Source organism: Arvicanthis niloticus, chromosome 26 (genome assembly GCF_011762505.2).
Source record: "Arvicanthis niloticus isolate mArvNil1 chromosome 26, mArvNil1.pat.X, whole genome shotgun sequence".
NCBI lineage: Eukaryota > Metazoa > Chordata > Mammalia > Rodentia > Muridae > Arvicanthis > Arvicanthis niloticus.
The window spans coordinates 7,502,057-7,518,534 of NC_133434.1; the positions used below are offsets into that span (position 1 = coordinate 7,502,057).

General features: G+C 36.6%; 1 protein-coding gene across 1 annotated transcript; it reads left to right on the plus strand.

The window, feature by feature from the left end:
* Positions 1-14,042: 14,042 nt before the first annotated feature.
* LOC143438816 (olfactory receptor 8B8-like) lies at positions 14,043-16,478 on the plus strand. The gene is made up of 2 exons (XM_076924501.1): positions 14,043-14,362; positions 14,915-16,478. Exon 2 carries the CDS (start codon positions 14,931-14,933, stop codon positions 15,864-15,866), a length of 936 nt encoding a protein of 311 aa, XP_076780616.1. The 5' UTR covers positions 14,043-14,362; positions 14,915-14,930; the 3' UTR covers positions 15,867-16,478.

A 16,478-nucleotide genomic window follows, 5' to 3' on the forward strand; every position in this document is an offset into this window, starting at 1 on the left:
ATATTTATCCTGTCTTTTCCTCTTTTAATATTCTTTACTCTATTCACATGTAATTCTGTTCACATGTGTGCTTATATCATTGATTAGATTCCACATGGGAAAGAAAACATGTTTTTTTTTCTTTCTGAGTTTTCATGACCAGTATGCTTTCTAAACCACTCATTTTTCTTCATTTTGTAACTTCATCTTTCTTTAGAGTTGAATATTATCTATCTCTCTTTGTATATGTGCATGATGCCGATTTTTCAATATCCTTTCATCTGTTAAGTACAATTAGGTTGATTTAACTTTTTTTGCTACAGAAATGAAACAATAAATATGGGAAGACAAATATAGTTTGGTAGCGTGTAGAGTTGTCTGGGTATATATACCTGTTGTGGTAAATCTCCGACACAAATAAGTCTGGTCAAGAAAAACACAACTCAGTATTTATGGATATAAACTGGAGGCCTAGATTGGGCAGATTTACCATTGTACTACTCCATTCCTTAGCTATGAGATCCCTTACAACTTGTGATTTTTCCAGGCCACGTTCTTCTCCTCTATTGTCCTTCCACCTCTGGCTCCTCTGTCGCTTCTCTCTCCAGTCGACTTCCTCTTCCGACTCCTCCCCTTCCAACTCCTCCCCTAAGCCTTTTTCTCCACCTCCCCTTCTACTGCCCAGTCACTGTCTTCAGCCTTTATTTTACAAATTCAATTGGACAGAAGGTTCACAAGAGTACTGATTCACTCCTCCTCTGCAGCCCCTCCCAGGAAAGTGGAACTACCATCAAAACACGAGGCTGGGGCTATCCACAACAGAAGTGAACAAGTTTCCTAAGTTATTATTTTTAGACCTGCAGTTAAATGTAGCTTTCACATATTCACACACTCATCAAAGCTGCTGTTTCTTCTTCTTCTTCTTCTTCTTCTTCTTCTTCTTCTTCTTCTTCTTCTTCTTCTTCTTCTTCTTCTTCTTCTTCTTCTTCTTCTTCTTCTTCTATTTCTTCTTCTCCTCCTTCTCATCTTGCTCCTTCTCCATCTTCCTCCTCTCTCTTCTTTTGTAAGAGACAGTTGGAAACATATATGACTGGTCAAAATATAGCTCAGGAAAAATCACAGTAGAAGGAGAAGAAAAATTGTATGAGCCAGGGATCCAAGATGTCTGCTGAACGTGTCACTTAGACATGGTAATAATGGTCTCATACACTTTCAACAATATGATTACCTGATGAAGAATATCATAATTACAACATCAGTTAATTAGCTAATGTTTAACAGCCAAAGAGGACAAAAAATATACAATAAGAAAAAGCAAAAGACCTCTTACTGAAGCTGGACAAGGTAACACAGCAGAAGGAAAGGGGTATCTAAAGCAAGCAGAAGAGTCAGAGAAACACCCTCCCCTGCTTTAGGAGTTCCATAAAAACACCAAGCCAACAATGACAACATATACCCACAGGACCTGATGCAGACCTTTGCAGGCCTCATGCTTGCTGTTTTGGTCTATTTGGGTTATATAAGTATTGCTCAGTTGATTCCATGAGCCATGCTCTCCTGACTTTTCTCTGATCCCTATAGTCTTTCTTCTCCCTGTTCTGTGCAATTCCCCAATCTCCCAGGGGAGGGACCAATGGAAACTTCTAGTTTACAATCTTTTTTATTATTATTGGATATTTTATTTACATTTCAGATGTAATCCCCTTTCCACATTTTCCACCCACCCAGAAATCCCCTATCCCCCACCCCTCCTCCTGCTTCTATGAGAATGTCTGAGATACCACCTCATACCAGTCAGAATGGCTAAGATTTAAAAAAAAAACCTCAGGTAATAGCAGATGCTGGCGAGGATGTAGAGAAAGAGGAACATTCCTCCATTGTTAGTAAGATTGCAAGCTGGTAAAATCACTCTGGAAGTCAGACTGGGGCTTCCTCAGAAAACTGGACATAGCATTACATGAGAACCCAGCTATACCACTCCTGGGCATATACCCAGAAGATGCTCCAACATATTACAAGGACATATGCTCACCAACATGGTACTGGTTTTGATGGTATGAAGGGGACATGGAGACAAGATGAGTTTAGCACTGTGAGAGGCCAGAGAAGGCCATTGCTGAAGGTACATCCTCAATTGCAGTTGACAGCCCAGGACTGAAGGGGTTACAAAAAGTAGGGACTTGGCACCATGAAGAGAGTCTCTGAGAGGCTATTGGTGAAGCCTAGACATAGATGAAGACGCCAGTGTACTTGAGATGCCAATATTATGGGATGGCCACCAAGAACAGCACCAGCAAATGAGTAGAGTCAACTAGAGACTAGAGTGCTAAAGATGGCAGAGTTGGAGATGTGACCCGAGCCATTTTGAAGAGCCTAGAAGATCATGTGTGGATCCCAGACATTGGAACTTGAAGTTGCCTTGCAGACGCTAAGATGGTTAAGATGCCAAGGAAAGCTGCTAATAGGAAGGGAGACCAGACCAACAGAAAGAAGTTTGTTGCAATCAACAAAGATGAAAAAGGATTTGGAGTTCTGAAGACCACTTTGACATCAGACAAAGCTTGGTTCCTGTCTTGCTTTGGAGATTACAGTTATCAGATACTTACTTTAAACTTTGAACTTTTAACATTGTTGAGACTAATATAGACAATGGGGACTATGGAAGTTGGGCTAAATGTATTTTTATTATGATATGAGTAGGTATGGCCCCCATAGACTCATGTCTTTGAATAAGTCTAGGGCGGCCAAGGAGTGAAACGTGGTTGTTTGAACATGCTTGGCATAGGGAGTAGCACTATTAGGAGGTGTGACATTGTTGGAGGAAGTGTGCCATTGTGAACATGGGCTTTGAGATCTTCATCCTAGCTCCCTGGAAGCCAGTCTTCTCCTATTTGTATTTGGAACAAGATGTAGAGCTCTCAGCTCCACCAGCTCTACAACTTTTTACCAGGCTTCCTGGTATGATGATAATATGAAACCCTAAAACTGTAAGCCAGTCCTAAAAAAAAAATTGCCTTTATAAGAATTTCTTTGGTCATGGTATCTCATCATAGCAATAAAAACCAAATTAAGTATCTATCTATCTATCTATCTATCTATCTATCTATCTATCTATCTATCTATCATCTATCTAACACCATATATCAGCAATACATATATCCTCTCTCTCTCTCTCTCTCTCTCTCTCTCTCTCTCTCTCTCTCTCTCTCTCTCTCTCTCTCTCATCAGTTACTGATTATTAGAAGGCAGGGTGGCTCAAACATATAACCTTTTCTCACTTAGCAAGTGAAATAGACATTTCTGGTTTCTTTAGAGACTTAGTTGTGTCATATGTTATTTTTCTGGAAACTGACTTATGTCTTCTCATAAGAGGTCAATGTTACTGCTCAAACAGACACATGTGAGGTTGTTTTGTTGAGAACAGACTCATGGTGCTTTTTTTTTTTTTTTTTGGAAGCTGCCTAGAAAAAGGGCACATGATGTTTTACTAGAGTGGACACGGGTTCTCATGCCTAACCAAGAAGCTATCTGCAATTGGCAGTACTTATTTGCAAACAAAAACTCTTTTTCTCCAATAACATCTCAGTGGCTATTTTAACTATACTTCAAAATAAAAACCATGCCTAGGCCAACACAATGTAACTCTATATTTTTGTAGACTTTTTGTCTACAAATATAAAACTTGGGTATTTTTGCCTTGTTGATCATTTCCAAACACACATACAAATTATTTAAAGTCACAACAGTTTTAAAAAGCAAATAAATAGTTAGTGCTTAACTGTCATAGATATCCTTTCAAATATACCACCTACCTACTGTATCAATTTTATTTCACAAACAGGAAAGAGGCTGTAATATTTCAAGTCTGAAATGTTATCATTGCTTCTCAGTGACATGAATTTTCTAAGGGCTTTGGTCACAGTGGATTTTGTTTAAGTGTACCATTTAATGGCTCTTTCTGGTGGAAAAGAACATGCTTACTAGAGCAGTGTAGTTGGACCAAAACTGGTCTATATTGGGAGCTGTTTTGTGTTTGTTTTGCTTTCAGAAAAGCATTTGAAATATTTACCAGAAATTGTATTTGAGAATGTGAGCATCTTGGAGGAAGAAATAAAATTCAAAGGAGGAGATGCTCTGACAGAATGTGGTTGCAGGGAGAAGCATGTACCATAGCATAGAAATTTTACTAAACCACTTGAGAAACTCAAGGTTTGAAGTTACTGTGTATACAGGATTTTGCTATAAGGAAGAGTACAGATAGAGTTTAAATATAGTCTGGGGGCGAGTACAGGAAATACATAACTGAAATTTTTATGATTAAAAAAGTTAAGGAATTTTTATGAAAATCTATTTTTTCATCTTTAGCTAGGTAGAACGTTTTTATTGTACATCTGAAAGTATGAGCTTTTTGTTAATGTTAAAACATCTTTTTGGTTAATTTATCCAAATAGTACATATTATATGTTTAAATTCACCCTTCTGTGTTCACCCCTTTTGTGTGTGTGTGTGTGTGTGTGTGTGTGTGTGTGTGTATGAGTGAGTATATGTGTGTGTGCATATTTGTAGAAGCTAGAGATCACTAGATGTCTGTTTCAATTGCTTTTTAAGCTTATTTTGGGGACAGAGTCTCACTGAACCAGGAATTCATTGGCTGGTAGACTAGTTGGCTAGCAATCCTCAGAATCCTTTGGTCTTAGTCATCTGAGATTACATACAGGTACACCACATTCATATTTTTATATGTGTGCTGGAAATCCAAACTCATATCACATGCCAATCACTTTACCAACAGTGATATCTCCATCATTCTATTGTCTGAAAATAAAAAGGATTAATTTACTTGAGGGTTCTCTTGTTGGTGCCTATCAAATAAATATCAACTGATATGATATTACATAAAATAGTAAATTTGTAACTTAGGAATCACTATTGGACTATAGAGACAGTCAAGTAAGTGCTTGTATTAATTGTGCAAGCATGAGGACCTGAGTTTAAATCACCAGAATCCATGTCAAAAGCAGGGTGTGGTACTGTACATGGTTGTAATCCCTCATTCTTACAGAAAGGGTCAGGAGAATTACTTAGCTGAATAACCAACAAAGCCCCAGAAAATGAGAAACCTTTTCTCAAGCACACAAGGCAGGCCACTAGATGTCCCCTCTGTTCTTCATATCTACACACAAGTATGTGTGCACAAACTGTATTCACATGAACATACATATATACATAGTTACAAAGGGGATTAGTATTTACAACATTTTCTATTGGTCAAGCTTACGTGCTTTAAAATAAGAGATTGAAATATGTGATGTCAGGGACACATTCTCCCATATTTTGTGGAGTACTCTGCTTTTGTTTATATTATGTATATCTTATTTATATCCCAAGACATTTTTATTTGCTAAAACCATTTTTTCTATTTCTATCTTTGAAAACAATAGGTCAATTTTCTCTTCATTTTTCAAACTTGAAGAGTTTAGGATAAGAATAGTAGAACCAATCTCTCTCCCATTTGTTCATTGTCTTCAACAGCTATGTCACTTCCCTAATGAGTGCACAGCTGACATTTGACAAATGCCAAAAGAAAAATTATGTGAAGCTTTCTTCCTCCTTCTGCTGGTATGTTATCCCAAACTTGAAGCTGACAGTGGCTAAATTAGTTCTGAGAGAGACTTTAAACATTATAGGCAGTTCTACTACTGTAAATATCCAAGCTTACTAACCAGCCAAGGTCACCTGATCTGGCCGCAAATAGTTACATTAGACCAGTTAGTTGAAGGGCCCACAGCAATACTGAGACCTTGACAATTTTATTGAAACTCATGAGCCTTTTTATACTCTTATCAGAATATAGTGGCAATTGCCATGATCAATAACAGTTGTCATTGCCAGGATACAGTGATGTTTGCTAATTTTACCAAGTATACAAGATTAATGTCTAAGACCATGTGTCCTGTCAATCTCCCATGCTTCTTTGACTACTAAGGGAATATACAAAGAAACACAAACCTGCCTGAATGCTCACCGCTATCATCATCACCTCCACTCCCGTGAGAATGCTTCAGTTTCTTAAGACCTGAAAGGCACACAGTACCCCAGCAGCCACTAACTCTAACCTGTAAAACTTATTTAGCACTCTTCAACTTCATGATTCCCCACATACCATACTTTTCTATTAAGAAGAAGGAAGCTTCAAGCTCAGGATCTAATGCATCTCCACAATGAGATTTCAATGTCCAAAGGTATTTTGTCCAGCAAATCTCAGCAAATCATTCACCCCTTAGTGTTTAATGTAATGGTGAAATGTTCTAGTCTTTGAGACAAAATGATACTAGATTTAGTAAAAGGCAATACAGGGCTCAGGGGATAGTTAAGTCAGTAGAGTGCTCAAGTGTGAGGACTTGAGGTCAAGCTTACACACATACATGAAGCCTTTCTCATGAAGGCATCAATTCTAAGAAATTTGAAAAGGTGAAAACAAAAGCTGTAGTCTTGTATTTAGAACTTATTTTAACATAAAATTTAGCTATCAAAAGTCATTAGTTAATTGTATCTTCCTCAAGTTTAGCTTTGATCTAGAGCTATTGGAATAATTTTATTACAAACATCCTATCAGTATTTATATCTAAGATCCTTTTGCAAAACAAAAAGTAAAATTTCTCTTATTCACAATGGTGTAAAGGAATTGACTAGAAAATGGAAAGGAAAATTAGGATTTACTTTTTTCTTTCCATCACTTTTTTCCTTCAGCCTCCTGGATGAAAACATCAGAGGTCGATCTGGAGTCTTCTTTAAAGGGAATAACTCAGCTCCTATGTGTGCCATGACCTAACAAGTTTGGGGCCACATAATTTTCATTTCAAAATAAAAATATTATTTTTGGTAGCTTTTAAGTAAGATTCTAGTCTGGAATATTTTATATTTAAATGGCACTTGAAGACACAGTGCCCTATCTTCTAGCATTCTATTCTGTGTTTTCTCATGTGCTCAGACATAGAAAATGAATCCCAAACAGGGACAGTTTATACCAGCTAATACAAACAGAGAATATACAGAAAAACACATGTCAAAAATTTAAAGATCAACCATACATAGTCCCTCATTTAATAAAAGTGTCTCACTTAAAGCAAATGCATAAGAAAATATGCTTTTAATAATAAGAGTAATAATAACGAAAATAACTGGACTGAAGTTGTGTACATCCTATTGTGAATGGAATAAGTGAATGAGAGTCAGAGGGGAATGGAGATGGGGGGAATGTGAGAAATGTGGTTTGGGATCCTGTAGACATTTGTAACACTTGGGTTTGTTTTGTCTTTATGTTATGGCAATGTCAAGTCTTAAACCAAATCTGACTTAATGATTATGATTATGTAAAAACAAACAAACAAACAAACAAACAAAACACCAAAGAATACTGACTGCTCTCTGGGGGAATAAACAGAGATCAACACATAAAACAGTGCTTTTGTTCTAAAGGCTTTACAGTGATTTAAACAAGAAACAATGGTCTCTTATGAATATTTGATTATAAAATAAGTGATTTTAAGGCAATCACGTAAATGTTTCAAATAGTATTTGGGGCATATGTGTCTCTAGGAATTTCAAAATTTGCTTAATATAAAATTATGTAGCTTAATGTACTGGTGATGACTTAACTGAGTTTGAAAACAAGTGACATTTACTATCCTGTATTTTCATTCTTCTATTGTACAGAGAATGATCCCAGAGAAACAGGGAAAGGACAAAAAAAAAAGGCAAGGCATATAAAAACTTTTCTTAAGATTACAGATTTATAAAAATAAGTAAGTGAGTAACAGACAGGGGAATTTTGTGTAAATGAGTAGTAATATGTCATTTAATAGATTGTCACAATTTAAAAATTGTTTATTTGCCCTTCAGTGTGGGCTGGGGCTCTGAGCAGACCTTGGGCACTAGCTCCATACCCAGTCCCACAACATCCAGAAGCTCAAATCCCAGGTGCTCTAACATGCCAGGATCATGGTTGAGGAAGTCACAATATCTTCCCCAACAGCAAAATACCAGACTAACTGGGACCAGAGGGATCCAGAGACATAGGAACCCCCATTTAGCCAGTGGCATGAGTTTTTTTCCAGTCAAAGCTGGTCCTTGAGCAGACCTTGGGCATTAGCTTTGTACCCAGTCCCACAACATCCAGAAGGAGCTCAACACCCAGGCATTCTAAAATGCCCAGGATCACAGGATCTTAGGAACTTGGTCAAACAAGGGTTTCAGGATCCCAGAGGCAGCTTGACTCCCAGAAGCTCTGACACACTGAATATCTCAGAATCATTGGATCCCAGAATCACATGATCACATAGAAAGATAGAGTCAGAGGAGTTCTTATACAACCAGAATCACAGGAGTGAGAGGTTCTAGTTAGAGAAAGTGGGGGCAGGTAGCACTAGAGATAACCAGATGGCAAGAGGAAAACATAAGAATATAAGCAACAGAAACCAAGAACCCAGTTCTCCTACCAAAGCAAGTTCTGAATACATCATCACTCTTGAAAAGCAAGATTCAGATCTAAAATTGCTTCTCATGATGATGAGAGAGGACTTTAAGAAGTACATAAATAACTCCCTTTTAAAAATACAGGAGAACACAGGTAAACAGCTAGAAGCCCTTAAAGAGGAAACACAAAAATCCTTTATAGAATTACAGAAAAACACAACTAAACAGGAGAAGAAATTGAACAATACCATCCAGGATCTAAAAATGAAAACAGAAACAATTAAAAATCAGAATGAGATAACCCTGGATAAAGAAAACCTAGGAAAGAGATCAGGAGACCTAGATGCAAGTATCACCAATAGAATACATGAGATAAAAGAGAGAATCTCAGGTGCAGAAGACACCATGGAAAACATTGACACAGCAGTCAAAGAAAATGCAAAATGCAAAAAGCTCCTAACACAAAACATCTAGAAAAAAACAGGACACAAGGAGAAAACCAAACCTAAAGATAATAGGTATAGAGGAGAGTGAAGATTCCCAAATTAAAGGGCCATTAAATATCTTCAACAAAATTATAAAACTTCCCTAACCTAAAGAAAGAGATGTGCATGAATATATAAGAAGCCTACAGAACTCTAAATAGACTAGACCAGAAAAGATATTCCTCCTGTCACATAATAATTAAAACACCAAGTGCACAAAACAAAGAAAGAATATTAAATGCAGTAAGTGAAAAAGGTCAAGAAACATATAAAGGCAAACCTATGAGAATTATACCAAATTTCTCACCAGAGACAATGCAAGCTAAAAGATCATGGGCAGATGTCATATTAATCTTAAGAGAACACAAACCCAACCCAGGCTTCTTTACTTAGCAAAACTCTCAATTACCATAAATAGAGAAACCAAAATATTACATGACAAAATGAAATTTACACAATATCTTTCTACGAATTCAGCCCTAAACAGGATAACAGATGGAAAACTCCAACACATGGAGAGAAACTACACCCTAGAAAAGCAAGAAAGTATTCTTCTAACAACAAATCCAAATAAAGATACCCACACAAGCATAATTCCACTTATAACAACAAAAAATGAGAGGAAGCAACAATCACTTTTTCTTAATATCTCTTAACATCAATGGACTTATTTCCCTAATAAAAAGATATAGACTAACAGACTGGATACAATAACAGGACCCAGTATTTTGCTGCATACAAGAAATATACCTCAGTGACCAAGACAGACACTACCTCTGAGTAAAAGGTTGAAAATTACTTTCAAGCAAATTGTCCCCCAAACAAGCTGGAGTAGCCATTCTAATATCAAATAGAATTGACTTTCGACCAAAAGTTGCCAAAAAAGGAAGGATACTTCATACTCATCAAAGGAAAAATCTACCAAAATGAACACTCAATTCTGAATATCTATGCTCCAAATACAAGGGCACCCACATTCATAAAAAAAAAAAAAAAAGAAAAAAACTTTACTAAAGCTCAAAGCACACATTGCACCTCATACAATAATAGTGGGAGACTTCAACACCCCATTCTAAGCAATGGACAGATCATGGAAAAAGAAATTAAACTGAGACACAGTGAAACTAACACAAGTTATGAACCAAATGGATTTAACAGATCTTTATAGAATATTTCTTCCTAAAACCAAAGAATATAACTTTTTTCTCAGAACCTCATGGCACCTTCTCCAAAACTGACAGTATAATTGATCACAAAACATGCCTCAACAGATACAAGAGGACTGAAATAATTCCATGCATCCTATCAGATCACCAGTAAGGCTTTTCTTCAATAACAATAAAAACAACAGAAAGTCCACATACACATGAAAGCCTAACAAAGCTCTACTCAATGATAACTTGGTCAAGGAAGAAATAAAGAAATAAATTAAGAACTTTTTAGAATTTAATGAAAATGAAGGCTCTTCATACAAAAACTTATGGGGCACAATAAAAACAGTGCTAAGAGGAAAACTTATAGCTATAAGTGCCTCCAAAAACAAACTGGAGAGAGCATACACTAGCAGCTTGAAAGCACACCTGAAAGCTCCACAACAAAATTAAGCAAATACACCCAAAAGGAGTAGACAGTAGGAAATAATCAAAATCATGGCTGAAATAAACCAAGTAGAAACAGACAACAACAACAAGAACAACAACAACAACAAAAAAAAAAAACTATACAAAGAATCAACAAAGCCAGAAGCTGTTTCTTTAAGATTAGTCAGACTAACCAGAGGACACAGAGACAGTGTCCAAATTTAAAAAATCAGAAATAAAAAGGGGGACATAACAACAGAAACCCAGAAAATTTAAAAAAAAAAAAAAAGACATCAGATCCCACTACAAAAACCTATACTCATTAAAATTGGAAAATCTGGATGAAATGGACAATTTTCTAGACAGATACCAAGTGCCAAAGTTAAATCAGAATCAGATAAACCTTCTAAACAGTCCCATAAACCCTAAAGAAATAGAAGCAGTCATTAAAAGTCTCCCAAACAACAACAACAGCAACAAAAACCCAGGACCAGATGGGTTTAGTGCATAATTCTATCAGACCTTCAAAGAAGACCTAATACCAATACTCTTCAAACTGTTCCACAAAATAGAACAGAAATAACATTACCCAATTCATTCTATGAAACCACAATTATGCTTAATGCCTAAACAAGTCAAGGACCCCCCAAAAAGAGAACTTCAGACCAATTTCCCTTATTAACATCAATGCAAAAATACTCAATAAAATTCTCACAAACCGAATCAAAACCACATCAAAGTGATCATTCACCATGATCAAGTAGGCTTCATCACAGGAATGCAGGGATGGTTCAATATATGAAAATTCATCAATGTAATCCACTACATAAACAAACTCAAAGAAAAAAATCACATGATCATTTTATTAGGTGCTGACAAAGCATTTGATAAAATTCAACATCCCTTTATGTTATAAGTCTTGGAAAAATCAGGAATTCAAGGCCCTTACTGAAACATAGTGAAAGCAATATATAGCAAACCAGTAGCCAACATCAAACTAATTGGAGAGAAACTTGAAGCAATCCCATTAAAATCAAGGTCTAGACAAGGCTGCCCACTCTCTCCTTATCTATCCAATATAGTGCTTGAGGTTCCAGCTAGAGCAATTAGACAACAAAAGGAGGTCAAAGGGATACATATTGGAAAGGAAAAATTCAAAATATCACTATTTGCAGGTTATACAATAACATACTTAAGTGATCCCAAAAATTCTACCAGGGAACTCCTAAATCTGATGAAAAAAACTTCAGTAAAGTGGCTGGATATAAAATTAACTCATACAAATCAGTAGTCTTCCTTTACTCTAAGGATAAATAGGCTGAGAAAGAAATTAGGGGCATGACACCCTTCACAATAGTCACAAATAATATAAAATACATTGGTGCAAATCTATCCAAGCAACTGAAAGATCTTTATGACCAGAACTTCAAGTCTCTGAAGAAAGAGATCGAAGATGAGCATCTGCCTCTGTGTATGTCAGGCTCTGGCAGACTTCTAAGGAAACAACTAATCAGGCTCCTGTCAACAGCCTTATTTATAATAACCAGAAGCTGGAAAGAACCCAGATGTCTTTCAACAGAGGAATGGATACAGAAAATATGGTACATTTATACAATGGAGTAGTACCCAACTATTAAAAACAATGAGTTAATGAAATTCTTAGGCAAATGGATGGAACTAGAAAATATCATCCTGAATGAGGTAACACAATCACAAAAGAACACACATGGTATGAATTCACTGATAAGTATATAGTAGCCCAAATACTTGGAATACCCAATATACGATTCACAGACCACATAAAGCTCAAGAAGAAGACCAAAATGTGGGTACTTCCGTACTTCTTAGAATGGGGAACAAAATACTCATGGGATCAAATACCCAGTCAAAGTGTGTAGCAGAGACTGAAGGAAAATCCATCCAGAGACTGCCCCACCTGGGGATCCATCCCATATACAGTCACCAAACCCAGACACTATTGTGGATGCCAAGAAGTGCATGCTGACAGGAACCTGATATTGCTGTCTCCTGAGAGGCTCTGCTAGAGCCTGACAAATATAGAAGCAGATGCTTGCTGCTAACCACTGGACTGAGCAAGGCGTTCCCAGTGGGGTACCCATGGAGGAGTTAGAGAAAGGACTGATTGAGCTGAAGGGGTTTGCAACCCCATAGGAAGAACAATAACATCAACCAAACAGAACCCCCCTCCCCCGCCTCTGCCGCCAGAGATCCCAGGGACTAAACTACCAACCAAGGAGTACATATGGAGAGATCCTTGGCTCTAGCATCAAGTATAGCAGAGGATGGATTTGTTGGGCATCAATGGGAGGAGAGGCCCTTGGTCCTGTAAAGTTTCAATGCCCTAGTATAGGTGAATTTAAGGATGGAAGGCAGGAGTGTGTGGGTGGATGGGGAAAACACCCTCATAAAAACAGGGGACAGGGGATGAGATTGAGGGTCTTGGCTGGGGGGGGGCGGTGAACTGGGAAAGAGGATAACATTTGAAATGCAAATAAAGAAAATATCCAATAAAAACATAAACAAAAGTTGTTTGTTTAAATTTTTTGAGCTATAATTACAGAATTCCTCCCTTCTCATTTCTTGACAATCCTTCCATATACTTCACCTAGTTCTCTTCAATATTCATGTCCTCTCTGTTCATTAATTGTTGTCATATATATATATATATATATATATATATATATATATATATGACCATAACCCTAACGCTAACCCCTAACCCTAACCCTAATTATATACATAATTATATATGTATAACATATACATATATTATACATTTGTATGATATATAGACAATTATATATATATATAATACATACATGTACATATATGTATTTGTAGAGAAATCTGCGTGTATAATTTTTTTTTTTTACAAAAAAGGGACAATTGGTTCAAACCAATGGATTGGTTGGTTATGTTACAATATTGGTAACACTTTAAGTTCTTTTAAATAACAAAAGTAAAAGAATAAATGTAATCATCTTTTAAAAGATTTAAAAGATCTTTGTAAATCAAGTGCAAAATTCAATAACAATATTTAGTTATATGAGAAGGAAGGAAAAGTATAAAATGTATCTGCTAAGATAAAAACATTTATAATTGTGGAGGATGAGTATGAATGGACCCCACAAGGAAAAATACTAAGTCAAAATTTAAAAAAAAAGGAAGTACTGGACATAAAGTATGATGCATCATATAGTATTCATGATACAACATGTTATTATATGTGTAAAGATGTGCAGGAGCCTCTGATATTTTTGTATTTGTTTACAATGGCACTAGTCATATGTTTGCATGTGTAGCTATAAACAATAGAAACACAATGAAAGACAAGGGGAGTGGAAAGTTTTCTACCTCATCTTCCCTAGGGAATATACAATCCCACAAGTAAAATTAGAGTTGAAGATTATCTCACAGGGTACCAGAGGGAAATCATCTTAATTACTGTATAAATAATGTCTTAGACATGTTCTTCCAAAAGGATATTAATTAAGGAATAGGATCTCGGAGAGGTGTCTATATCAAGTCATAAAGATAATGGCACTCAAATAAAATGATTTACATAACTCTACTTGGTATTATGTCAAGACAAGAAATGAAGACTATTTATATTTCTGTTCTGTGGAAAGAATAATATTAATAAAAAATGATGGTCTTAATCCAACACTTGGATAAAGTCAGATATTGAGATTTGCAAATGCTCAGGAGAGGAGGGATATTAATACCGAATTACCATTTCCTTCAGAAGCAAAGTTGTTTCTCTGAAGGGACCAAAGGCAAAGAGCAGACCACAGGCAAAGTCTGAGTCCTCTACACAGAAGGGTAAGCATTATTATTGTGCTTTCATGTGCTTTACTGCTGTGTCCAGATCTAAGCATGAAGTATAGATGGTTGAAAGTTTCCTATAGAAGGAATGTAGGTTCAAAGTTTGCCATTTCTCCAGGATGTCTTTACTTCTGAGAATTTTCTTGAAGAATACTCCAGATTTCCTGCCAACTTAATACTTGCTGTTCATGCTTGGGAAGCCAAAAGACCTCTGTCAGTCTGTTCTAACTGAGTCCTCATGGTCTCCATCCTTAGACAGAGTCTTATTTGGCTGTCAATGCAGGATATTCAGAATGTAGTGAGTGAAGGTTGCCAAGCATAAATTGAAATGCTAAATAGAAACAAAAAAGAGAATGAATGCATGCGTATCTTCTTGGCATATTTCTTCCATGTGTTTTTACGTAGCTTAACTTTCCACACGTCTCTCTCATAACAGCAGCAATAAAACTCCAAAATAGCCAAGTCTCAGCAGAGACTCTCGACTCCTGGATACAAAATGAGTAGACACGGCATGTTTTCCTAATTCTGAACATGACTTCTGTCTTTCAGATCCTGGTAGAAGAGAATGGACAGTAAAAATATTTCCTTCATCACTGAGTTTATCCTGGTTGGCTTAACAGAATATACGGAGACCCATTTCCCCTTCTTCTTCCTCTTCCTAGGCATCTATGTTATCACAGTGGCAGGAAATCTGGGCTTGCTCACTCTTATTGGAATGAATTCTCCTCTTCACACTCCTATGTACTACTTCCTCTTTAATTTATCTTTCATTGATCTCTGTTACTCTACAGTCATCACCCCCAAACTGTTGGTAAACTTTGCTTCTGAGAGGAACACAATTTCCTATGAAGGATGCATGACTCAGCTCTATTTCTACTGCTTCTTTGTCAGTGCAGAATGCTATGTGTTGACAGTGATGGCATATGACCGCTATGTGGCCATCTGTAAGCCGCTGCTGTACACTGTTACCATGTCCCCTCAGGTCTGTTCTCTGCTGACTCTCATTGTCTATGTGGGAGCATTTATTGGTGCATGGGCCCACACAGGGTGCATGCTGAGGCTGATCTTCTGTAAGGACAACACCATCAACCATTACATGTGTGACATCCTTCCCCTGCTAGAGCTCTCCTGCAGCAGCACTTATATCAATGAGCTTGTAGTATTCATTGTTGTAGGTTTTGATGTAGGTGTGCCCAGCGTCACCATCATTGTTTCTTACACATTCATTCTTTCTAGCATCCTTCGCATTCATTCCACTGAAGGAAGGTCCAAGGCCTTCAGCACCTGCAGCTCACATATTATCGTGGTTTCTGTTTTCTTTGGGTCAGGTGCATTCATGTATCTCCATCCTTCCTCTGTTTTGTCCATGGATCAAGGGAAAGTGTCTACTGTATTCTACACCATTGTGGTACCCATGCTCAATCCTTTGATCTACAGCTTCAGGAACAAGGAAGTCAAGGTTGCCCTGAGAAAAACCTTGAGTATAAAAATATGCTCCTGACTTGGGGATAATATTAGTTAGTAAAGAGAATACTGGCTTTCTCTTGAAATATGAAAACAAAGGAAGGGTCAAAAATAGAGCACTGGTTTTGTAGTTGACCTGGTCTGAAACTTTGGAAAACTAAGAATATCATATAATCTGACAGGTTTACTAAAAAAAAAATAATAAGTTAATACTTGATAATATTGATTGTGAAATTTCTTTCTTCTCTCCTTTATTGTTTCATTTTCCTTTCCTTTTTATTCTCACGATGATTCTCTTGCCTCAGCCTTCTGACTGAAGGGATTATAGTAATAAAGGACCGTATTTTTTTTCTTATGGCAGTTATATCTTATGATCTCCACAGTATTTCCTAGTTGTGTTTTATAGATAATTGCAACATCTTTTACAGCACCATTACCAGTCAATTATAGGTTGAAATATTATCATCATGTAAAGAATCCCTTCTGAGACAAAAAATTTTATATAAACTTCAAACCTATAAGTTTCATTGTGGCAAAGCTGAATTCTCTCTAAGCATCTGAACTCAACACATGAAAATAATCTTTAAAATATGTGTAATTGTGTAAACATTTACTATATTATTTTCATGTTGATAAAAAGTCTTATACA